The sequence below is a fragment of the Vipera berus genome, assembly GCF_964194415.1.
Source record: "Vipera berus genome assembly, chromosome: 9".
NCBI lineage: Eukaryota > Metazoa > Chordata > Lepidosauria > Squamata > Viperidae > Vipera > Vipera berus.
The window spans coordinates 16,567,324-16,593,661 of NC_138212.1; the positions used below are offsets into that span (position 1 = coordinate 16,567,324).

A 26,338-nucleotide genomic window follows, 5' to 3' on the forward strand; every position below is an offset into this window, starting at 1 on the left:
TGGTCATGTGGCCGGCATGACTAGACGCCAAAGGTGCACAGAACGCTGTTACCTTCCCACCGTAGTGGTCCCTATTTTTCTACTTGCATTTTTACGTGCTTTCGAACTGCTAGGTTGGCAGAAGCTGGGACGAGTAACAGGTGCTCACTCTGCTACGCGGCACTCGGGATTCGACCCGCCAAACTGCCGACCTTCTGATCGACAAGCTCAGCGTCCTAACCCACTGAGCCACTGCGTCCCTTTGGTCTACCCTACTAGCGGCAATTCTCCAAGGAGTACCTCCTAGCTGAGAGATTATGTGACTGGACAAAACAGGGTTGAACCTGGGATATTTTTCATGGGGAAGCGCAAGGCTCAGCCCCAGACAGACAAGCTTCCCCATACAATCAAGGCCATCTGTGACAGCCCAACCCCTGGAGGCAACCTGGTACCTATCAACAGAGGAAGAAAGCCCGCCTCTATTCTAAAGAAAGCTTGCTACTGGCGATATAAATTTAAACCAGGAATCGTCCATCCTCAGATAATACTAACCTGTGGTCTGCTGCCAGGCTGGAAACTTTCAAATGGATTTCTGGGTAGTGATTTAATTTCCTGAACAGTTACTGCAGAGGGTGCTAGGAGAGCAAAGGAAAGAAAAGGGAGAGAGAAAGGAAAGCTTTTCAGAAGGCAAACCAACAACAGGAAAAGTTGCATTGTCTGCTTCTTTGGCCATTCAGACAGTGTAGAAGCAGAGAGATTTCACGTGTGGGGAAGCTGCTTCCCATGTTGGCACTCACAGGTCAGTCAAGGACAACCTGGATTCGGAAACCATCCTTGACCATTTCAGACTTGCTTTGTGGACAGTATTCCATTTTTGATGGGTTTTGCCAAAACTCAGCATTTACTTACAGTTTTCAGCAAAACTGGGGCGTAGTGAACCACTGATTTTCTTTAAAACCACTGTATGTCACTTTTAAACCTCTGAATATTTTAAATGATTTAATGACTTTCGGTGGCTGTTCTTAACATTGGGGGATGGAAGCAAGGGATACAGAGAAAAGGATAATGATCTAAAATTAGTATGGATGAATCACATTTATTTGGCTGGCACACACAAAATAAGTTTTGAAATTATTTTAAAAGCTAGAAGAAAACCAACATTTCTTGTCCATCTCTCTCCCTCCCCCACCTCATGTGTGACTCAGCCTTACTAAGTTTAGATAGTTGGCCAAGAGACAGAGGAAGAGTTCAGAGTTGTTTATTCATTTTTTTAAAAAAACTACGGCACGCTTGTTAAAGTTTCCTTAATTTTGATCTGTTTCCTGGATTTCCAAGATCATCTCTTCCCCTCAATTTTTGAGCAGCCCAATGTAAAGTTCCGGTCTGTATAATTTATATTAATTTATCTATTAATAATCACCCATTTCCAAGAGATTAGGAGACAATCTCAAAATATTTTTCCCTGACAAGTGTTGATTCTGTGGAATTTCCTGACTCCAAGAATCTACTCAGCTCCTATCTTGTTATGTTTCAAGGGCACATATTGGTCTCCCCTTCAATTTTTATTTTTTTTATTAGTTATTTTATTACCACCACCACCACCACCCTTGTGTTTCAATTATTATCTTTTGTTTTGTGGTTGATGTTATAATCTGCTAGGAGTCTCTCAATTATGGCAGGTTAAAAAAAAGTCAAATCAATTGATAAAATGGCAACTGGAATATAGCAATGATATTATACAAGTGCACAACTGAAATTCGGCGATAAGGAAGATCCAGTGGCTATAAAGAGATGGATTAAGCACGTGGATTGCCCTGCCTATTTTAAAATCACAGAATATAGTCCTTCCCTGTTAAGGTGTAACTCTGTCATTCACAAGAGCCTTGGTGGAGCAGTGGGCTAATGCCTCCTTAGGTAACACCAGCTGCCTGCAATTAGTGCAGGTTCGCATCTCACCAGGCTCAAGGTTGACTCAGCCTTCCATCCTTCCGAGGTAGGTAAAATGAGGACCCAGATTGTTGGGGGCAATCAAGCTGACTTTGTAATAATGCTGCTGGGGTGTGTGTGAAAGCCCTAATAAGCAGGCATATACATAGAATGAAGGCTACTGCTAAGCTTGTAAGCCGCCCTGAGTCTTCGGAGAAGGGCGGGATATAAATAAATAAATAAATAAATAAATAAATAAATAAATAAATAAATAAATAAATAAATAAATAAATAAATAAATAAATAAATAAATAAATGAGAAAAGAAGGATACCTTTCTTTTGTAGCAACTTGTTTGTGACCTTTTTGGCCAGTCTCATGAACTGGCTATCCTCATCCACATCCTCTTCCTCTTCCTCCTCCTCTCCTTTCGTAGACTGTGAATAAGCAGAACTTTTATTAGGCAAAGTAGCAAGAAGTAAAGAAAGAGACAGAAAAAAATACTACGTTGAACAAAATGACTGTCTACTAGTCGGCACCAGTGTCTGTGGGAACAAACCCATTTTTTGGCTACCCATGAGAGAATGGCAAAACATCCCACTCTCAGACAAAACACTGTCCATCATGTTTGAATCTTATTTATGCTCTGCAGTTGTAGATTTAAACATACAGGTAGTCCTCAGCTTACAGCAGCTCATTTAGTGGCTATTCAAAGTTACAACGGCACTGAAAAAAGTGACTTATGACCATTTCTCACACTTACGACCATTGTGGTATCCCCACGGTCATGTCCTCAACATTCAGACACTCAGCAACGTACTGATGACAATTGCAGTGTCTCCAGATCGTGTGATCGCATTTGCGACCTCCTGCCGAGCAAAGTCAGTGGGGAAGACAGATTCCCTTAGCAACCTTAACAACTGCAGTGATTCACTTAACAACTGTGGCAGGAAAGGTTGTAAAATGGGGCAAAGCTGACTTAACAAATGTCTCAGAAATTTTGGGCTCAGTTGGGGTTGTAAGTCGAGGACTGCCTGTATTCACTTGTAAGACTTAAACAGCCACCCGTTTTATGTTTAATAACCTTGGGTGGCTCATTAGAACAATAACAGTGACAAAGGAACAATAAACCCAGCATCAAACAACTGTTGACACCCTCAAAATATTCCCTCATATATTAATATTCATATTTATTGGGTTCCAGTTGAGTCCCAGTGCTAGAATATATATCTCTTATATACATGGCGTCTAGTCATGCCGGCCACATGACCACGGAGACGTCCTCAGACAAGCGCTGGCTCTTCGGCTTTGAAATGGAGATGAGCACCGGCCCCTAGAGTTGGAAACGACTAGCACGCCTGTGCGGGGGAACCTTTACCTTTCACCTAAAACGGCCAGGTTGCCATTATTATTGTTTGGACAAATTATGTGAAGACTTAGTTCTATGAAGAACTCTCATTCTAGGAAAGGTGAATGTACCGTATGAGGACCAGTGATAAGTCACTGTTTTCAGGGCTACTGTATCTTTGAATGGTCGCTAAAGGAATAGTTGTAAGTTTAGGACTACTTGTAGAAGATCTAAAGACCAAGGTGAAGAGAGAGCATCCTGGACAAGGTATATCTATGTGGTTGTTATATGACTTGATGGCATATAATGAAAGAATCAACTAATCAAACAAATATTATTATTGAAATGCAGTACCTGAATACCCTTTGAATTGTATATTATCACACACACACCCCTTTTTTTGCTTTAAAAGCTATTGCTATGCAGTTGATAGATCAACTAGGCCAGTTTATTAAAGCCTTTGTGAATTCCTACAGAGATCTTACTCTACAGTGGCTGATGGAATCGTATACCTCATCAAACGTATATTTTACTAGATTATCTAGGAAATATATTAAGAAGAAGGATCTGATCATCTCACGTGGGGGCACTCTGCAGGAGAACCTTCAAACTGGCGACCATCCAGGCTAACTGGGTCTATTTTCTTAGTTCAAATCTATGTTAGTTTTCTCTCCAGACCATAAAGGAAGCTTGGCATACTACTATATCCACCAATTTACTTCCACAACAACCACCCTTGTATGGTAATTTCGCTCAGTGCCCAAATCGTTCAAAGTAACTGTAAAGTTGTTATTCTATTGTTTTATTCTATTCTATCATCTGCTAAGCTTTTGTGGCTGACTTCAGCTTGGATCTTCCCAGTTCCCAGGTCCAGCCTGAGTCTCAAAGGCTGCATTTCCCCCCTCTCTCTCAAGAACTGCATTCCTGCAGGAATAGTCAGCAAAGAGTGGGTCCCAAAAAATTTTTTAAAACAAAAATTTAGTGCCATCATTTATTTTCTCTGTTGTTGACCTCCCACTCTTGTTTCTCTCATGTGATACGACTGCTGGGGAAGAAACAGGTCCGTATGTCCCCCCCCCACACACACACTATCTTAATACTTGCTAAGAGCTTTTGGAATCAGGCTAAGAATCACATGAAATGATGCCAAGGACTATTTTGGGTTTCTAAGCCTCTGGCCTAATCTGGGGACTACAAGTAGTCCTCAGCCTATGACTACAATTGAGCCCAAAATTTATGTTTGTTTGTTTGTTTGTTTATTTATTTATTTATTTATTTATGGGATTTATATCCCGCCCTATTGTTAATTGAGTTTTGCCCCATTTTATGACCATTCCTGCCACCAGTTGTTAAATCAGTCAGAAGGTTGATAAAGTGAATCTGACTTGGCTTGTCAGAAGGTTTCAAAAAGTGATCCCATGACCTTGGGACTGTCCCAATAAATACATGCCAGTTGCCAAGCATCCAAATTTTGATGACGTAACTGTGGGGATGCTGCGAGAGTCTTAAGTGTGAAAAACGCTTTTTTTTTCAGTGCCGTTAACTTCGAAGAGTCACTAAATAAACGGCTGTAAGTTGAGGACTACCTCTGCATGAATTGTTACCATGTGCCTTACCTGTTCTCGAAACCATTGTTCCCGTTCAAAGCGCTCCTTCCTCCACTTGGCCTCTGTCTCTTCCAGGTGATTCTCATTCTCATCCCCGCTGTCAGCATCCCTGCGAAAAGCGTCTCCCTCGGGAAGGTCATCTGAGAAGAGACAGAAAAAAGGAAAATAAGGTCTTGCTCCCTAAGTCTCAATGTTCGTTTTAGGAGGAAAAAAGGGTAATTTGAGAAAAAGCATCTGGACTCAAGAGGTCCGTGACCAGGGCAAAGTGATAATTTTATTTTTTTTATTTTAATTCCATTTATATCCCGCCCTTCTCCGAAGACTCAGGGCGGCTTACAAGCTTAGCAGTAGCCTTCATTCTATGTATATGCCTGCTTATTAGGGCTTTCACACACACCCCAAACGGCATTATTACAAAGTCAGCTTATTGCCCCCAACAATCTGGGTCCTCATTTTACCTACCTCGGAAGGATGGAAGGCTGAGTCAACCTTGAGCCTGGTGGGACTCAAACCTGCACTAATTGCAGGCAGCTGGTGTTACTTAAGGAGGCATCAGCCCTCTGCTCCACCAAGGCTCATAATGGATGTAGGGTGAAAAAAGGAATACACACACAGACACACATATATAAAGAATACACACACACACACACACACACACACGTCAGGGCAGATAGGAGCTGTTAAAATGAAAATCCTTTCAAAATTTAACATTTAACTTCCTTTAGAATTTCCAGACAAAACATTAACATTATGGCAGAAGATTGAAAGCTGACCTGACTAAGGTCTGGGCATACGGAGAATATATTAAGAGTCTGACAATTGTTTAAATTATACACTTGTTCAACTTAAGAACTTTCAAAGGATAGCTGCATTAACAATGTCTTTTCCAAAACTATGTTTCAGATTTGGAAAAAAAAGGAATTAAGGAATATAAGGAATATACTAAGGAATACTACTATTCCTTAGGACAGTGTGAGAATCCAAATCAGCCATCGTAAGTTGCAGTACAGGTAGACCTCGACTTACGATCACGATGAGCCCCAAATTTCCATCGATAAGTGAGACAATTGTTAAGTGAGTTTTGCCCCAGTTTATGACCTTTCTTGCCACAACCGTTAAGTGAATCACGGCAATTGTTAAGTTAGCATGGTGAAGTGAATCTGGCTCTCCCCATTGATTTTCCTTGTCAGAAAGTCACAAAAGGTGATCATGTGACCCTGGGACACTGCAACCTTCATAAATGCAGGCCAGTTGCCAAGTGTCCGAATTTTGATCACCTGACCGTGAGGATACCGCAACAGTCATAAGTGTGAAAAACGGTCGTAAGCGACTTATTTCAGTGCTGCTGTAATTTCGAACTGTCACTAAACGAAACGTCAAGGACTCCTTTCCCTTACTCAGAAGACCTAATCAATGTGACATTAAGCTGGGCTTCTCCAAAACAGCCTTCCAGATGTGTTCAGGTCACTATTTCTAGAATTCTGGAAGCTGCAGTCCCAACACATCTGGATGGCTCTAGACTCCACGTTAAGGCTACAATTCCGTGGCCTTCTAGAGCCTTTGGGATTTCTGCAAAACCGGTGAATGCGACATGGGCATATTGGGAAGCTTCTCAAAACTTGATGAACGCCAGCACACTGCTCATCATACCTATGTTCTTCCACCGGAACTTCCTCATCCTCCCAGGACCATCGTTGTGAAGGTCCCCATCGAGAAGGTATCTCTCCTGATACAAGCGCAACTGCCGTTTATCGTCATCAAGCATCATCTTCCTGGAGAGAAAGCAGGCCAGGAAAGGGAACTTGACCTAGTTTCTATTCAGAATATCTCCACAAAAACTGAAGCCCAACCATAGATAACGTGCAGTGAGAGAGGGCCAGATACTTACCTATGGATTTTGTTTACTTGATCATGAAGTTCTCCGTCTGCTGGAAGAACCTCATCAAGAACGTCTTCTTCATACTCGTTGAGTTCCTCACCATCATATTCATCTTCACTTCCCCCTTCACTGCCTGACAGCTCAGCCTCATCCTCCATGAAATCTTGTAAATTGCTAAAGGGGTGAGGGGAGAAGAATGCAAGTTGAGTTCAAAAGGAATTAAAAGCAATATTACTACTGGGGTGAAGGAATGTAAGCAGCAAGCTGGCAAGGATTTCCAGTAGAGAATATTTTCTTTCAGTTCTGCTATTAGAAAATACTTACAAGCAACGCAAAGAGTTGCGCTGAGATTCGTAGGTGGAGAACTCATTTCTAATTCGGTAGAATATAGGAAGACAAACGGAAAGTTGGAAGCGAAGTCCAAGCTGAGATATAGTCGGGTTGCCACAATAAAGCTTTATTTGAAATATCAGTTCTGCATTCCTTCTGCATAAAGTTTAATAAGTTTCTCGGACAAGCTGTTTTTAAAAGGTTCCTTAACCTATTTTTTCCATTTAGTTTTATGCAGTTTCATTCTGCTTTAAAGAAGGATTGAAGATTAAATCGACTTTGCCAGTAAGGTTAGAAGGTGTTACTTACAATTTATTCTTCCTTCCTTCCCTTCGTTTCAGTACTTCTTCTTCATCATCATCAAATTCTAACTCATCACCCCCTTCTTCCTCCTGATCATTCTCCTCCTCCTCTTCCTCCTCGCTCTTTTCATCCTATGAATCAGAAAAAATATCAACTTCATGAATTCTTGAAGCGTGGTACCATAGTTTTTTTAATATTCTCCACTATCTCTGTTTGTTCTTTTCTTTAAGACAATTCTTTTTCCTTTGAGTTCCTCAGAGTTCCTCTAAGTTAATTTAATCATACTCCTCCTAATGGAAAACTATGATTATATTAACTGGAAGCAAAGGAAAAAAGATGTAATTTCATCACAGGTTTTGTTAGGAGGAAAAAAAAAGAGAGCAAGTGCCTGGGATTTAGCGTTACTCAGAAACACGGGAGTTATCTGTTGAAAGCTCGAAGATACCGAACAGGTAGCAGAATGTGGTAGTGGGTAGGGAAGCTTCCAATTTGCTCTTTTCCAGTACAACCAAAGGAATGATATAGTAGTAGTAGTAGTAGTAGTAGTAGTAGTAGTAGTAGTAGTAGTAATAGGCGCCTTGGGTGCAATCCCAAAACAACTGGAGCACCACTTGAACACCATTGGCATTGACAAATTCGCCATTAGTCAATTGCAAAAGGCTGCCTTACTAGGAATTGCTTGCATCCTGCGACAATATCTGTAATACCATCAAACATCCACATCTGCCTATCCCAGCTCCTTGGTAAGGACTCAATAGGTAGACAAAAATGCCAAATCATCTGAACATCTGGCTGACTGTGCGATGAATAATAATAATAATAATAATAATAATAATAATAATAATAATAATAATAATAATAATAGTTGGAAGGGACCCTTGGAGGTCATCTAGTCCCGGCCCCTGCTCAGGCAGGAAACCCTATACCATTTCAGACAAATGCCTGTTCAGTCTCTTCTTAAAAACTTCCAGTGTTGGAGCAGTCACCGCTTCTGAAGGCAGGTTGTTCCACTGGTTAATTATTCTGTCAGGAAGTTTACAGGAAGTCCTCGATTTACGATCACCATTAAATTTAATATTTCTGTGGCTTAGCAAGGCAGTTGTTAAGTGAGTTTTGCCCCATTTTACAACCTTTTTGCTACGGTTAAGCGAATCACTGCAACTGTGAAGCAAATCATGTGGTTGTTAAGGGAAACCAGCTTCCCCCATTGACTTTGCTTGTCGGAAACCAGGCCAGCCGGGAAGGTTACAAATGGGGATCGCATGACCCTGGGATAGTGCAACTGTCGTAAATACACCCCAGTTGCCAAGTGTCCAAATTCTGATCATGTGACCATGGGCGGGGGGCGGGGGAATGCTGCAATGGTTTTAAGTGTGAAAAACGGTCACAAGTCACCTTTTTTTTCCAGTGCCGTTGTACCTTTGAATGGTGGCTAAATGAATGATTGTAGGTCAAGGACTATCTCTATGCAAAATAAGAGAGAATAATGAGCATTTACTTAATATGAATTATCTTGTATTTACTGGGCATTAAAGTTGCTTAGTGCAGAATTTTACTTTGAGGATCCTGCCATTACCTTCTGTTTTGCCTGAAAATGGGTGAAAACAGGAGCATTTAAACTGACCGGCTGAACAGAATATTGTAATTGTTGCTGAATTGAGGACTGGAAACCAGGTTTGACTGGCACGCACGCTTTATGCTCCGTTTGGACGTTGCTCCAATTGTGCACAGTACTTACTTCTTCCTCACTGTCAAAAGGGTGATCGTCGGTTAAAAGCTGGAACTCCCCAAATTCCTCTTCTTCCTCTTCCTCTTCTACCTCCCTGCTTGAAAAATAGATTTTTTAAAAAAGAAAACGCAGCAGGAATGTACCTAATTGGATATGGCAGTTTAATTGCCGAATGCTTTGATTTAAGTAACCACAACAGAACATGTAGAAACAAAATTGGATGTGCTGATTTTTACTTAACATGCCCTTTAAGTTGGTATGCCACTCAATAGGAGCTCAAGGAGATATAATCTTTCATCTAAAGCATAAAAAGAGAGGGAGAAGTCCAGAATGTGGTTGCTACTACTGAAGCCCAGGTCTAATTCGGTAGAAGCCATCATGACAGACTCTCATAAGGCTGGCAGAAAATGGACAGATTCAGCAGGCAGTTCATTCTGGCCTAAAATTGTTTAGGTGTTTGTTGGTAAAACTAGCTTCTTGAAGTAGCTTTGAAATGCATAGTGTTGATTTGTTGTTGTTGTTAGTTGCGAAGTCATGTCCGACCCATTGCGACGCCACGGACAACGTTCCTCCAGGCCTTCCTGTCCTCCACCATCTTCTGGAGTCCCTTTAAGCTCACACCTACTGCTTCAGTGACTCCATCCAGCCACCTCATTCTCTGTCGTCCCCTTCTTCTCTTGCCCTCAACCTTTCCCAACATTAGGCTCTTCTCCAGCGAGTCCTTCCTTCTCATTAGGTGGCCAAAGGATTTGAGTTTCAGCTTCAGGATCTGGCCTTCTAAAGAGCAGTCAATACTGCTGATTAAAGATCCCTAATAGTCTATACCAGGGGTAAGCAACCTTGGCTCTTTTATGACTCGTGGACTTCAACTCCCAGAATTCCTGAGCCAGCATGGCTCAGCTTGGAACCTCTCCCTTTCCCCTCAGAATGTCTGGCTCAGGAATTCTGGGAGTTGAAGTCCACAAGTCATAAAGCGGCCTAGGCCAGGGGTAGGCAACCTTGGCTCTTTTATGACTCGTGGACTTCAACTCCCAGAATTCCTGAGTCAGCATGGCTCAGCTTGGAAACTCTCCCTTTCCCCTCAGCATGTCTGGCTCAGGAATTCTGGGAGTTGAAGTCCACGAGTCATAAAAGAGCCAAGGCTGCCTACCCCTGGTCTATACAATGCGTTCCCCTGACATACATTTCCCATACATAGTTCTCAAATAAAGGTAAAGATGCTTTATACCAATACAAGCAAAAATCACAGGCGACTTGAGCCAAGATCTGCCTCCCTTGAGAAGAACTGAACTGGGCAAAGGAGCTACACAATCTTGCCTACTACTCAGGGCAGAATGAGAGAGCGCATGCATACTCTGGGAGTCACAAACAAAATGACCTGTTCCAAGGCCAACATCCAGAGGTTGGCATGACAGTGATGCACAATCCTTTCATTGCTGTAAACCAGTTAAAGTGTCAGAATCCATTTATATCACATTTCATAAATGTATAGGTAGAACAATGTGCTTATTCTGGGGATTCTGCCATCTCTCCGAAAGAGGGGGGGGGGAGAGGACAGACTTTAGGCGATCTTCAAACAACAGGGAACATTTGAACTGGGGGAGGGAGGGGGAGAGACAGATCTGGATCGCATCTTCATTTACAACTAAAAAGGGAAGCAATAACCATAAAACCAAGGAGAGTTCCCTTTCCCATGGAAGGACCTGACACTTAAGCAAATGACGAGAGCCTGACCAAATGGATGAGGGGAGGGGCTGAAATGGGAATGCTTTATATAGGATTGAAATGTAACTTTGTTAGATTCCGTCTTGTATTGCCACAATCGATTCCATCCTAGTAAACATTTTCCTTTTGGACTAAACTTGCATCCAAGAGTTCTTATTTCCTAAGATGTGGATTGAGGTGGGTCCTGACATAAAGCTAATTTTCTTAATCTTCCTTCTGGTAAAAAAAAAAGATGAGCTTTAAGAAGGGGGGGGGGGGGGAAATGCTGCCCCTTGATCGTGATCTGGCCCAAGAGGAATCCAATCCTGCTAAAAAAGCTGTGATCTTCAGAGGTAAGAAAATTTCACCTGATTGGACAGATTTTTCTTCCCAATCCAAACCTGAAGCACCCGATACGTGCGTGCCTCACTAACCCGCCTCCAGTTACTTGAACTGCAGAAGCAGCTTTCATCATCCCCCTCCCGAGGACAGTTTGCAAAGCTAAATATTTTGCACGTCTCCAAGCCTTACCTCTCAGTTGGAAAGGAGCTAGGAAAGAGAGAGAGGGGTTCTGCTCCTGCTTCCTCCATCCTCCTCTTTTTCAGTTTAGCAGTGGCTGAGGACGCTTGAAGGGGAGAGTCTGAGAAATCAGAAACGAGAGGTCTAACTGCAGATCAGAACCTAGACAAACTATGCCAAATTTTGCTTCTTCACGCCATTTTAAATAGGATGGGGACAATGTTGTGCTACCCCAGAGGCAGGCAATGCCTAACCCCTGAGTAACTGTTCATGACCTCCGATTTCTCCTCTGACTATTGTATCAAACATTAGCAGCATATTTGAATGTAAGAGACCCACCAAAGATTCCGAAAAAAAAGTAAATTTCCAACTCTAGGAGATAGTGCTCTTAGCCAAGGGACCCAGTCTTCTCCAATGACTCTACCGTGGTCATGTGGCCAGTATGACTTATAAGCCAAGGTGCATGGAAGGCTGTTACCTTCCCATCAAAGTGGTACCTATTTACCTACTCGCATTTTCACGCTTGCTAGGTGGGCAGGATTTAAATAAATTTCTAAAAAAAAAAGCTAAATAGTTAAATAAGCAAAAAAAAAAAAAACACCCGTAACCCACTTTTCAGAAGAGGTAAACCCTAGCCCTCTATACATAATGTGACCCTACCCCCTTCACATTATGGTCCAATCTTCTGAAGATCTTACCCCTCCTCAAATCCCAAGGGCCTTGGCCACCAAAAAATTGCCCCCTACTAGCCTAGGTACTCTAAAAGAAACAGTTTTCACACCGAATACAGCAGAACTTTTTGAACTCAGCTCTGCGGAATCCCAGACTTCTGCAAGAATTGGATGTGGCTCCAATTGAGACTAAACTGGAATGGTGGGGAGAAGTTGGTTCAAACACAACCAGGGGTTCCAACAGCAGTATTCCGAAAGTACAAAAGAAAAGAAAGGGCTTGGGAGCTGGCATTCAGAAGCCCCACCGCCCTTCCAAGGACATTTGTGCTCATGACGACTCGCTACCTGTGTCTGAACGCCAAGTTGCAAGGTTCTCAGGTTAATGAATTTATTCAACTAACCGCTTTTGTGGGTGGGAAAACAAATGGAAAATCCTTGGCATAGGAAAAGCAAAGCAAACACTCTCAGTTCAGTCGGCTGGAAAAAAACGATGCCGACCAGTAGCCTTAAGTGCTTCCATTGTTAAGGATTCCACTTCTAAAATGGCTGATGCCCTGGAACCAGCAAAGCTTCTTGAGTACTGCATCACCCATTTGGCACCCGAGGGAAGAGCCAGTCTGACCCAAGGACCAAATATAATTTTCACACAGGGATTAGAAATGTAGAAGTCCCGTTCATTCCTTCCCTTCCCTTGCAGGTGTCCCTCCCCTGGCCTGCATTTGGGTTGACAAAAGGTGGGTGCAGGATTTAGCACCTAGCCTGGTGAAGATGAATGGAACAACTTCTTGGTTTGGAGAAGATTCTCGGAGGTTTTCTAATCCAATCCTCTGCTCAAGCAGAAGACCCTATATCAGTGATGACGGACCTTTTGGAGACCGAGTGCCCAAACTGCAACCCCAAACCCATTTATGTATGTATCATCGGGTGCCGGGTGGGAGTGGCCCATTGGGTGGGCGTGGCTGCAGTGTAATGGCAGACTGGGTGGGACTAAAAAGTTCAATCAATCAATTCCAACTTTGTGAGATCTTTTTTTTCTCCACGAGAAGTTAAAATTGATTGATTGAACCCTTTTTTTTTTCAAACAGCGGCCGAGGCCTAAAGCAAAAAGGTTTTATAAAACCCAGCTGAAGGCCTAGGACTGGGGTGATGGGGCGCGTGCCCACAGAGAGGGCTGTGTGTGCCACCTGTGGCATGCGTGGCATAGGTTCGACACCACGGCCCTATATAATTCTGGACAAATGACTGGCTAGACTGTTTTTTGAAAACCTCCAGTGATGGAGCACCCACAACTTCCCGAAGGCAAGCCGATCCGCTGATTAATTTTTCCGTTGGGAAATTTCTCCTTAGTTCTAGATTGGAGCTCTCTTTAATGACCTTCCACTCGTTACCTGCCCTGCTCTTAGCTGCTTTGGAGAATAGATTGACCCCTTTTACTCTGGAAGCCGGGGGTGTCAAACTCGCCACGTCACGTGACATGTTGCGACTTTTCCCCCCTTACTGGAGCTGGGGCGGGCGCGGCTTCTGCGAGATGCATCTGGCCTGTGGGGCCGGCAGTTTAACACCCCTGCTGTAAGCTATGTTACCCTTAAGTCTTTTTCTTTATTAGAACAAACATACTTAGTTCCTTCAATCGTTCATTGTATGGTTTAGCCTCCAGACCCCTTATCATTTTTGTTGCTCACTTTCTAGGGCAGGGGTCTCTTCAAACTTGGCCCTTTTATGATTGGTGGACTTCAACTCCCAGAATTCCTCAGCCAGCATGCCTGGCTGGGGGATTCTGGGAGTTGAAGTCCACAAGTCATAAAAGGGCCAAATTTGAAGACTCCTGTTCTAGGCTCTCAACACCTGTTTTATATTGTAGCAATCAGAATTGGATGCTTCTTAATTACAGCAACCATCCCTCCTGTGTTTTGTAGAGGAGACACCAACTCACCCTGAGATGGAAACTTTCCAGAGCACAGATTGAGCAATTCCTCCATGTCTGACTTCCTGCCACTGCCTGGGTTAGGAGAATGTTGGTTCTGCTCAGAATACAGATCAAACAATTCACCCATGTTGGCATCCATCGCATTCTCGTCCATGCTGGCCAAAGGTAGACGGCTCTTGCAGGACTGATACTTGTTCCGGTGATGGCCAACGTTCAAAAACCTGAAAGTCAAGACTGGCTTTTATAAAGACTGTTTCCCTTGAGGCTAATTCAGATAGTTTTTCCAATACAATTTGTATAAGCCACGGTTTATTAAATAGAGCACAACTGCTGGCTATACTCAAGATAAATTAGCAAACCATCAACAAATGAACACTCTAGTTTCTGAACTTGGAAATCCATATAGAAAGGTGTTTCCCAACCACAGCCATTTTAAGATGTGTGGACGTCAACTCCTAGAATTCCACAACCACCAATATTCCACAACTAGCAGTATTCTGGGAGTTGAAGTCCACACATCTTTAAACGGCCACAGCTGGGAAACACTGATATAGAATAATGTGACTCAGCGTAAGTTTCAGGGTTTTTTTAAGTCAGCCCTTTTAAGGCAGGCCAGGGGAGGAAAGTGTGCAAGGATTTCAGGAACGCTACGTCTTAATATTAAACAGGACATTAAACAGAATCTTTAAAGTCTGCCAAATTATCCCTCTGCCTTTTCTTATACTGAACAGAATCAATAGAGGATTATTTTGAGTTTATTTCTCTTTCTCAACAATTTTCTTTTAATGGTTCCTGCATAGCTTCATCATTCGCATTGGTCCATATCAGGAAGCTGGTTTCTCTGTATAATCTTGCATATTTTTTAACCTATGCTTTGTGTTGTTCTGCTACATACCCATCTGCATCAAGCAACTGACTCTGCGTGTCATCTTCTAGGGAGAACTGAAACCTCCCCGCAGTTGGAACTGGGCTTTTCTCCTCAGGTGTAACATTGTAGAGATCCTGGGAATCTTCAATGGGGAATGATGGCTCGGATGTTTTTCCTGAACTCTGTGCAGATCCAAAACAAAATAGAAATTCATGAATACAGGCCAGATCAGAAAGTAAACAGGTAAGGTGAGAGGCAGAGATCAAGAGAAGAATGGCAGAGGAAAACTGCAATTACAGGTGGTCCTCAACTTATGATCACAACTGGGACAAGAATTTCCACAGCAGCTAAGAAGGCGGTTGTTAAGTGAGCCATGCCCGATTTTACAACCTTTCTTGCTATAGCTGCTAAGTGAATCACACAGTCGTTAAATGAATCTGGCTTCCCCCACTGCCCCTACTTGTTGGAAGCTGGCTAGGAAAGTCACAAACAGCGATCACGTGACTCAAGACGCTGCAACCGTCGTGAATACATGCCAGTTGCCAAGCGCCTGAATTTTCATCACGTGACCCTCAACCGGTTGCAAGTTACTCCTTTCAGTGCCGTTTGTAATTTTGAGCAGGCATGAAATCAATGGTTGTAAGTTCAAGACTACCTGTATGTAATTAACAAAAAAAAAAGATCCATAGAATAGCAACATCTTCCCAGGTCAAAAGAATCACAGAGAACCTGTTCACAAAAATGTAGGTCTTCTTATCAAGGAAATTGCTGTGTTCAGCCCTGGACTTTTTAAATAATTTCTTAAGAGGAATGATCTCAGCTACCCTGAAAACATGGCTCTCTCAGGGCAGGGCTCAAAACGGTAAATGATGCCCAGCACTGCAGCCCAGATATCTAAATCCATTCCGTTGGGTTTATTTATTTTTGCCTGCTGACAATTGGATGATCTATGTTGTGAGGATAAGAGGAGGACACTTTTGCTGGTATTAGAGGAAGGGGTGTCAAACTGCCGGCCCATGGGCCGGATGCATCATGGAAAAACCACACCCATCCCATTGCTGGCAATGAAAAAAAAAAGTCATGATACTGTCACGACACTTCGCATGACGTTGCGGGTTTGACACCCCTGTATTAGAGGAAGGGGCAGGGAGGTGGGGGGTTCAAACCCCATCTAAAAGATGCACAACCTACTTTAGAAACTTTCTAGCACCATTTAGAACTCGCAAGGCTGCCTTGATCCTTTCGCACTGTGTGTCTTTCTACTCTTGTTAATTCCTTTAGCCCCTAACTTTAATTCTGTAAAGACTAACGCAACCATGGCTTGCCTTAGAAGCTGAGCTGATGAAGCTTGTCTTGAAGAAGCCCGGAGAAGGAGAGCGAGCCGTTCCAATGGCAGAGAAAAAGTTGCCTCCACGTCCCATTTGCTTATTACATGGCTGATAAGAGGGAATCATGGAGCCGATGAGCTCAAAGCTGCTGTTGTGGCTGTTCTCCTTTGCCAAGGTTGGCAACAAAAACGAATCTTCATCATCTAAGAGAAAGAAAGGGGCAAGGATAGAAAATACGATCAGTTTTAGAGAAATAACAGAAGTAAAGAGTTGTACTCTGCACTTTGGGGTATACTCTTTAAAGTCATTCATAAAGGAATAACCCAATCAGTGGCACCTACAGGGATTCAAAGGAAGTCTAATGAAAGAAGCACGGGTAGTCCTCAAGTTACAACCATTTGTTTAGTGACTGTCCAAAGTTACACCACCACTGAAAAAAGTGACATCTGACACTTACGACTCTCGCAGCTTGGTCATGTGAGCAAAATCTGTGCACTTGCCAACTGACATGTATTTCAGACAATAATGATCATGATGATAATGATAATGTTGGAAGGGACCTTGGAGGTCATCTAGTCCAACCCCCTGCTCAGGCAAGAAACCCTATATCATTTCAGACAAATGGCTGTCCAGTCTCTTCTTAAAAACTTCCAGTGTTGGAGCATTCACCACTTCTGGAGGCAGGTTGTTCCACTGGTTAATTGTACTAACTGTCAGGAAGTTTCTCCTTAGTTCTAGGTTGCTTCCCTCCTTGGTTAGTTTCCATCCATTGCTTCTTGTCCTGCTTTCAGGTGCTTTGGAGAATAGCTTGACTCCCTCTTCTTTGTGGCAACCCTTGAGATATTGGAAGGCTGCTATCGTGTCACCCCTCACCCTTCTCTTCATTAAACTAGACATACCCAATGTCCCAATGTCATGTGATCACCATTGTGGCCTTCCCAGCTGGCTTCCAAACAAGCAAAGTCAATGGGGGAAGCCTGATTCGCTTAACAATTGGATCAAAAATGTATAACATGGGACAAAGCTCACTTAACCACTGCCTTACTTAGCAAGGGGAATTTGAGGCTCAGCTGTGGTTGTACGTCTCGTCACATTGCCACACAAGCCCCGCCCCTTTCCCGATGGCACTGTGACATCACATTCATTCCCCAAAGGAGCAGACTTTACACAGGGACAACAGCTCTCAGCATTCTGATGAAAGAAGCAAGAGGCGACAAATTCTGCTGAACTATGGTTAATTCCCATCTTAGTGGCTTAGACGGTTGTGGGAATCCAGACTTTTTGGCTTAGTTTACCATTCAATCAGGCAAACCCATAAAACTGATTCATTCGGGTACTAGATCAATCACGTATGTGACCAGAACTATTAATGAACTAGCAGGCTAGAATTATCCAAGACAGCTTCTTAGGTTCCTAAAGTCTCCAGCACATCTCACTTGACTTATATCAACTCAGAACAGGTGAATCCTTGCAGTCACAAGCCTTTTATCTTGTGCTTTATCATGCTTCTTCGTCCTTCCATTATTTACCGGAAAACGGTTCTGTCACCAAGACCTGCCCAAGGATTAAGTCCTTCGGTTTCACAAGTGCAACTGGGTTCAGGACATGTTTTGGAGGAGGACCTTGAAGCCTGGCTGTTTAGAGAAGAGTAGCTGCTTGGTCAGATCAGCCCCTGGGTTGACTTCCCCTCTCCAAAATATAACCCCACGATTTACCCACAGTTCTACTCAAAATGACAAAAGCCCTACTAATATACTCCACACGTTATATCGTATCTTCAGGTGATTCTAAGATAGCAGTTTTATAGTTTAAGGCCCGAGGACAGGACCTTCCTCTCTTTTTTAATGGATGTGATCCACCCACCCTGAGCGACAGCTGCGAAAAGCAGAATTAAAAAGACAGTAAAGAAAAGATCTGCAATACCCGCCTTCTTCATCAGAAAAAGGGTAGAAAGAAACAACACAGGGGCAGATGTTCTACCTTGCTTCTCTGCTCTCTTGCTCAGGGCTTCATCCAGCTCAACCTTTTCACCTGCCGAGAAACATCTGCCAAAAAAAAAGCAGCCCTTTAAGGTATCAATATGATTTATCAGCATAAACATGCCATCTGCATGATTTATTTTAAACATCTCTTACTGATTAGTTTTCTCACAATTTCAACTTCTTAAAAAAAACCCGCACTGACCAATTATTCAATGCAGCAAGTTAACTTTATAAACAAAGGAAGGTGCTTAAATAAAAAGGAGTACAGAGAAAGAGTTACCCCTAGGTAACATGAGCAGCCAATAGGTTTTCTAGATAAATAAATAGGAACCCAGTTCATCGAGATGTTATGGGAAGCGCTCAACAGTTACAGAAGATATTGACAATTGGCTCTCACAAGATAGGTTTGGAGTGTACATTGAAAGCAGCTACTTTTTTTTCTGGATTTTTTCAAAGTACCCTATTTTTGAAGAATTGTCTTTAAATAGGAGCAATGTTGACTCTGTGGAGGAAGGCTTTGAAACAACACTGCAGGGCAAACCAACTCGAGCTGCTTCATCTTCATCAGCTGATTCTTTGTCCGTTTCTTTATCAGCCTCAAGACGGTGGTCCCCCAACTCTTCATGTTCCTCCTCCATCTCTCCAAGATCATCTGGGTCCTAATGGGAGACACACAGAGACAAAACTCCATAATGAGCGAAGCAGAACCACACGTAGTCCTTGACTTACAAACATCCGTTCAGTGATCGTTGGAAGTTACAGCAGTGCTGAAAAAAAGCATAACAGAATAAGATAGTTGGAAGGGACCTTGGAGGTCATCTAGTCCAAGCAGGAAGCCCTATACCATTTCAGACAAATGTCTGCCCATCAGTGGCTTATGAACCTTTTTCACACTTATGACAGTTGCAGCAACCCCATGATTCAAATTGGGATGCTTGGCAATTGGTTCGTATTTATGCCTGTTGCTGTGTCCCGTTGCTTTCTCTTTCATATGCAACCGCTGAGCAGGGCTGTGAATTGCATTGGATATAATCCTCTCATCCTCAGCTTCATCTCCTATCAACACTTACGTGAGCACTGTATAGTTGAGATACGGAACAGCCATTCTATAACTTGGCGTCCTCCAGCCACATAACCACAAATAATGGCCTGGCCAGCTTTATTAGTGGCAGAGGAGGCATTTCAGTATTGCTCAGACCAAATTTCTGTATCTTTAGATCTCTGCTTCTTGAGGGTGAATCCCTTTTTGATTAATCAGGGCATCTCTGCGTATGGACAGCAGGGATGGGTGAGGTTTCTGACTGCAAAGCTACCCAATAATTAAGCCTATAAGGCATCCCCCACACTCATTTCAGTGCTTTGCTCTGGACAGCTGAAGCCTTTAGAAGACTTCATTATTTAATTATGGCTGGAGGAGGAGGTATTTATTTCAAAGAACTTTTATCTTTGGGGCAGCAAGCCAAGAAAGAATCTCTCTTCGTCAGCATGCCAATTATCTCCGTTCCCTGGTGGATTTCTACCAACTGTGTGCAAAAACTTGCCAAAGGAGGCAAAAAGAAAAGGAAAGAGACCTCCTGATTGGCTTCTTCCTCTTCCTCCTCTTCCTCCTCCAATTCATCTGACATCTCCTCCTCCTCCTCCTCCTCCTCTTCCTCCATCACCTCCTCGTTATCCAGTTTGAACAAAGCATGCCGCTTCTGGCGTTCTTCGGTCCTGCGAAGCTTCATGGCTGCCTGCAGCTTAGCCTTCAACATCTGCAACTTTTCACCTGGGTAGTCAGGAAGACAGGTAGGTTGGATCCCCGCATTAAGGCCTGTGCAACACACCCTTTTAGTTTATGGCCCCAAGCCATCATTTCAGCAAAGCTGCACGCAACTGAGCTACAAAGCGATCATGGGAGTGCCTGAAAAGGGAAAGGCATTTCACAAACTGACTGCAACAGCCCTGAGCTTTGTTTTCCAAGGCAGTTAAATCAATCAGTCCACACCTTATGCTTCAAAGCATTCTCAGGGCAGAGTTGCTCTCCAGGCTTTAGAACAGGGGTCTTCAAACTTAGCCCTTTTATGACTTGTGGACTTCAACTCCCAGAATTCCTCAGCCAGGCACGCTGGCTGCGGAATTCTGGGAGTTGAAGCCCACAAGTCATAAAAGGGCTAAGTTTGAAGACCCCTGCTTTAGAACAAGACCCAAAGGGTTCTGTATTCTTGGGGACAAGATGACCCCTGCAATACTTACCGTATTTTCCGGCGTATAAGATGACTTTTTAACCCATGAAAATCATCTCAAAAGTTGGGGGGTCGTCTTATACGCCCAGTCGTCTTATACGCCGGAAAATCAGCGAGCCCGGGAAGGCATGCCCTCCCCTCTCACTGTGGAGGAAGCAGGGCAGGCTGGCGTCTGGCGGGAGCCGGCAGGGCAGTCCTGCGCACGCGCAGCCGGGGAGTGCGCGCGTGTGCAGGACTGCCCTGCCGACTCCTGCCCGACGCTCTTCCCTCTTGAGGCAGCATCGCTCCCCGGCTCCTAAGGAGTCCTCGGCGTATAAGACAAAAAATCTTGAAAATCATCTCAAAAGTTGGGGGGTCGTCTTATACGCCCAGTCGTCTTATACGCCGGAAAATACGATAATACTGACTAACAGAGAAAGACTTATTAAAAAACACATGTATGGCTAGTCCTTGTTTAATGACCAAACCTGGGACCAGCAATTTGGCCATTAAGTGAAGCGGTTGCTAAGTGAAACCGCAACTGTGCTTATGATCACACTTTTGGTTTTCCTTTGCTGTATGGGCCTGTGAAGGTCATAGAGGCAAGGACTGATTGTAAAATTAGTTTTTCTGAAGTTTCTATTTTTTATTAGAAATTTTCAGTATAGCAAGATGCACAAAACAAACAAGAACAAAGATAGAAAATAGGAAACGGAGGAACAAGAAAGAAATTAAAAGAAAAAAAGATGAAAAAAAATATAATTTTACCCTATGTCCTTCTTTCCATCCAGTAATGATCATCTTAAACGTTTCCCCAAAACTTTGGGTCATTTTTAATAAGGTTACTTTTTCATCACCCTCATAACAGTTGCCAAATGAGGCAGTCACTAAATAAGGACTACCTGCACTGAGACAGGCTTGAAATATTCTTTCTCTTTATTTGGAATCTGCATGTTGATGGCAAAACAGTTTTTCCTAACAGATAAATAGATTTTTAAAAAACCCTTTCTTGATGAAAGAAACAGGACTATGAAAAAACCTTTGGGTTGAAAATTTTCAAGTCAGAAAAAGATTGCGTCAAGCAGGGCTAGACTATTTCTATGGCACCGTCTATAAGCATTCAGACTCGACCAAGGCAAGTCAAGGAGACAGCCAACACTTAACAAGCCATAGCAAGGATTCTTATTCCAGTGAAGCTTTTGTAACAAGACAGAAATGATAGGGCTGACAGGCTTATTTATGTAGCCAATGCAAATGAATCAGCACCTGTTTAGACTGCATACCTGCTTCTTTGTTTATTCAAATGCCAGAATAAATCTGGCCAAGATCAGTTCAGAATTTGCTCCAGCTAAACTATTGGCTTCCTTTTATCTCACTTGGCTATTGTTATCATCTGCTCTGTGAAAAATAGCATCAAAATGAAGATCAACTCTGGCTTGCAATTTTATTTTTAAAAAAAATATATATATTGTGGGTTTTGAATTTGTGATCGTTGGTTTTACTTGCAAGCTACCGGTGACATTTGTATGAACAATTATCCCATGTTATCATTATATAAATATTGGAAGAACAGAACAGAACAGAACAGAATAGTTGGAAGGGACCTTGGAGGTCTTCTAGTCCAACCCCTTGCTCAGGCAGGAAACCCTATACCATTTCAGACAAATGGTTGTCACATCTCGATACATGATAAAAATATATATATCCAGATATCGCCATTAACATTAAAAAATGGAAATTAACAGCTTCCACAATGTCCTCATGATGCAGTTACTTGCCCCCAAATTACTAGATCACCTTTCATATGCATCGGTAAAGGACAGTCAAGTCATTAATTAAATCCATCCATATCCTTATGGTTTTTGCAATGTGTCCAACACAGCTAGAAAACACTTTTTCTGTTCAGGACAGAGAAGGGCCAAAGCTAACAAACGGTCCCTACGTACTCCAAGCAGCAGGTTGCAAAGGCTAAAAGTATAGCTCGTACCAGAATTATGAGCTGATTTCTTGATGGGATGCAGAAATGAGGTCAAGAGCGGCATGTACTTAGGCCAAGGGGCTGCAGGTGGCCGCCTCTCATAGCAGTTCATGTGATTTGATTCATCATTTGGGATTTGGCTTGTCACCTACTTAAAAATGTCCTTAAGCAGGAGTTCTAGACAATCTTATCAACATCTACCAACATTGAGATACAGCCAAAAGTAATGAATCATTCTGACGAAACAAACACATAAGACTTTGGGAAGGCTTTTTTAAAATACTGGTAGTCCTTGACTTACGACCATAATTGAGCCCCAAATTTCTGCTGCTAAGCAAGACAGTTTGGCAAGTAGGTTGTGCCCCATTTTACGACCTTGCCCCAGTTGTTAAATGAATAATTGCAGTTCCTAAGTTAGTAACACGATTGTTAAGTAACAGCCCTGGGACCCTGCAAACATCATAAACACGTGCCAGCTAACAAGCATCCACATTTTGATCACGTGAACCATGAGGATGCTGCAACGGTCATAAGTCACGTTTTTCAGCACCACTGTAAACTGGAACGGTCACTAAACAAAGGGTTGTAAATCGAGGACTACCTGTATTTTTTTTAGGATGAGATGAGCCTCCTAGAGACACTGCCCTTCTTTATGAAGGTAATTTACAATATTTGAATTCAAAGTTTAATCAAACAAAAGTCTAGTAGGCTAGTCAAAAGTGTTTCCATGTTCACCTAGGGGTCCTTCAACATTTAACTTACCAATACATATTAAATTCCTTTCTCTCAAAGGTACCCCATGTTCTAAAATAAACTGAATCTTTCTCTTTCATTTTCAATGTCAATCTATCCATTTCTGCACAATCTGATTTTTAAATTAACTCTTCCTCCGTTGGTAAATCTTCCTTTTTCCAATGTTGAGCGAATACAATTCTTGCTGCAGTTAATATATGTAAAATTAAATATATACACTCTTTCTCATAATTTCCTGCAATTATGCCTAACAAAAATAATTCTGGCTTTAGAGCATGTCCACCAAAGATGGTGCCTGGTTTTTGTATCTGACTATTCCTATGCTGGTGGCTGTGTTTGCATGACACAAATGAGTTAGACTTCACGTTTTATAACTTCCTAGACTGCACAGAGGTGAAGTCCAACTCACGCCGAAGGGAGTTTGTTTGATTCACCGATAAATGGTAGGGCTCCCTTTGTATCAAGCATCCTGGTACCAAGAGAACCAATCCTTTACATTAAACCTTGAATCTGTGCTAAGCATACCTGGTTTAGTCCGGGTTGCATCCTCTACCATCTCTGTGGCCAGCGTTACTGGTACCACGTCTGCTTTCAACTCCTCTTTGCCATCATTCGTCATTTCTTTACGAATAATATTCAAGCTCACCGTTCGTTCTGTCTTTGGTTGGGCTGTGTGAAATGCATGCTTTACAAAGCGTTCTTTCAAAGCTTCCAGTTCTACAAAATACACACACACACAAAAATATATATGCAAAAATAATTTTACTAGAATCATCTGTACGATAATTATAACTTTTTCAGTTTTTAAAAGCCAATTCAATACTGGATTTGCCCATAACTCAATTCTGCTAAGTTATCTGCTAAGTTTCTTTATATTTGTGTTGCAGATGGGTGAAAACAATTTTTTTCTCTTGAACAAATCATAAAATACCACAGATCCAACATCAAGACCCAAGATAAAAGATGCTCAAACATTTTTTTCATTTAAGAGTAATCCTGTTGTTTGAATGATACCTCAAATGTCATCCTTCACCTACTAAGGATCAAATTTATCCTAACTTCTGCAAATTAAGAACTGCCCAAGTCAATCATAATAGGAAGTGTTTGCAATAGAAAAAAATGTGGTTTTTTTTCATTTCCTTCTCGGAGTTTGTTTTAAATGTGTAAATTGGAGAAAACAGCTCTCATAACATCTTAAAATATTCTGAAATATCCTGATCATAAAATGAGTTTTGGAACTATTCCCTTGTTGGGACAATTTCTGCTGCTTGATTTTGAAAACAAACAAACAAAAACCTTCTCTTTTGCTTGACCCCAGGAAGGCAAACAACAAATGTAAGGCAGAGAAAAGAAGTAAAATCACAACTCATTGGTGGTTATTTATGAGAATTATCTCTCTGCCTTTTTAGTCGATATTTTTTCTGTTCTTGCTTTTGATTTAAATTGTATATTTAAGTTCCTCGTGTTAAAAGGAATTTATTAGAGGTAGTCCTTGAATTACAACAGCAATAGGGTCCCATAATTTCCATCACTAAACAATGCAGTCAATAAAGCAGAACCAGGCTTAGCGATGGGAATCCCCGGGCCTGGTTGCTGTCATTAAGTCAATGGCAAAGCCAGCAGGAAGTTGCAAATCCCGGATGCAGGCAGGTAAGTGGCTGTTGCTGAGGGAGGAAGTGCAACAAGGGTCAAAGAGTGTGTGTGTGTCTGTGTGCGGGGGGGGGGGGGACTTACCCCACCATCGTGTGAATTTCCCCACCAACTTGTGGCTTCCCCACTGGCTTCCTGGGGAAGCTGGCAGGGAAGAAGATCACAAATGGTGATCACATGATTGTGGGGTGCTACAACCAATCATATGTGCAAGTGGGTTGCCAAGGACCCTGACTGCAATCACTTAACCAAGGGGGCTGGGATGGCCAGAACACCAAGGACCGGCTGTAAACATTGGTTGAAATTGTTAAGGGAAGGGTCCTTGCTGCTCTCTGAGCTTGCTTATTTTCTTGCAGATGTTTCATTACCCGAACTAGAGAACAGCATCAATAGACTGAGGACGTCACCTAGTTTGGATAATGACACATCTGCAAGAAAACAACCAAGCTCAGAGTGCACCAAGGACCCCCCCTACCCCTACCCCTCTCAACCCTGAGCTACAAATATTCTCCTTTATTGGAAGTTGTAAGATGAATCAATGGTTGTCAGTCACAGACTATCTATCAGATTCTATCTATATGTGAGCTTGGTAAACTGATTCGACAAACTATGATATCATCTTTGATAAAGGATCAATTGCTGCTGCTATAATTCAGTACCAAAAAATGAAGACGCAAAGAAGAGCAGACAGTTTAGGGGGGGAAAATGCCACCCAAAATGTCTTTCCTACCTCTCAGAATAAATTGCACGGAGGGGCTTCTACACAAAGAGACTTAGCACAGCTATATACATAGCAGCAATCTAACCAGGTTCAGGGTTACCCTACCTCTGTTGGGTTCAGGTTCACCAAGGTCAATAAACGAGTCCGTGCCAGAACATAGCTTAGGCTTAATACTCAGATCCACCCCCAGCTTCCGTAGCCGATCCAATCTGGCCCTTTTTATGTTGTCACCAGGAATTTCCACCAGTGGCTCCAAGTCTTGAATGGGTTCTTGGGGTAGCACAGGCACTTCTAATGATTGCGCCTCTCTTTCTTCAACTATATCTCCTTCCAGTCTCTCCTCCAGTGGTTTGATGGACTCAGACGGGACCTCATTAAGCTCACCTTCTTTCTTAGAATTTAGATCGTCCCTAACTTCTGTTTGGAAATCATCATTCTGCTTATCTCCTTCAGAGCAATCTCCCCTCAAATGTTCCGTTTCCTCTGCAGAAGAGCTGCCGGCAGCCAAAGGATTTGCAAAACCTGAAATTGGCAGATCCAACGTTCCTGGCTGGAGAGACCGTTCTTTCCCATTGTGATGGCAGCTGACACTGGAATCCCCCGTCACGTGATCTTCTCTGAATGCGTTGGGTTGAGTTTTCATCGATCTGTTTACCAAAACAGGGATAAATCAGCAACGTCCTCCTTTCCCTTGAACTCAGTCAATTCAAAATGGGAGACAAGCAAGCCCAAGGTATACAGAGCATAAAAGAAGGGATCTATATGAAATAAATAACCATGACTTGGATTATTGCAATGTGCTTTATGGGAAGCTGACCTTGAAAACCACTCAGACGCTGCAACTGGTGCTGAATGCAGTAGCACAATTAATGTTAGTATTGTAATGAAATATGTGGATGGATCTTGTGGGAGGAGGGGAAGAGTTGCTTAACA

General features: G+C 42.6%; 1 protein-coding gene across 1 annotated transcript in view; it reads right to left on the reverse strand.

Annotated features, from left to right (window-relative positions):
• CLSPN (claspin) overlaps window positions 1-26,338 on the reverse strand; it is a gene marked incomplete at its 5' end in the record, with an annotated part of 39,442 nt that overhangs the window by 3,934 nt on the left and 9,170 nt on the right. The window contains 16 exons of the mRNA XM_081334378.1: window positions 532-614; window positions 2,239-2,341; window positions 4,869-4,999; window positions 6,510-6,631; window positions 6,748-6,912; window positions 7,378-7,502; window positions 9,110-9,197; window positions 11,336-11,444; window positions 13,928-14,142; window positions 14,817-14,971; window positions 16,115-16,320; window positions 18,098-18,162; window positions 18,559-18,758; window positions 19,671-19,867; window positions 23,560-23,751; window positions 25,511-26,052. Of these exons, the coding sequence (XP_081190504.1) occupies window positions 532-614; window positions 2,239-2,341; window positions 4,869-4,999; window positions 6,510-6,631; window positions 6,748-6,912; window positions 7,378-7,502; window positions 9,110-9,197; window positions 11,336-11,444; window positions 13,928-14,142; window positions 14,817-14,971; window positions 16,115-16,320; window positions 18,098-18,162; window positions 18,559-18,758; window positions 19,671-19,867; window positions 23,560-23,751; window positions 25,511-26,052 (2,698 nt within the window). The remainder of the gene's footprint in view (window positions 1-531; window positions 615-2,238; window positions 2,342-4,868; window positions 5,000-6,509; window positions 6,632-6,747; window positions 6,913-7,377; window positions 7,503-9,109; window positions 9,198-11,335; window positions 11,445-13,927; window positions 14,143-14,816; window positions 14,972-16,114; window positions 16,321-18,097; window positions 18,163-18,558; window positions 18,759-19,670; window positions 19,868-23,559; window positions 23,752-25,510; window positions 26,053-26,338) is intronic.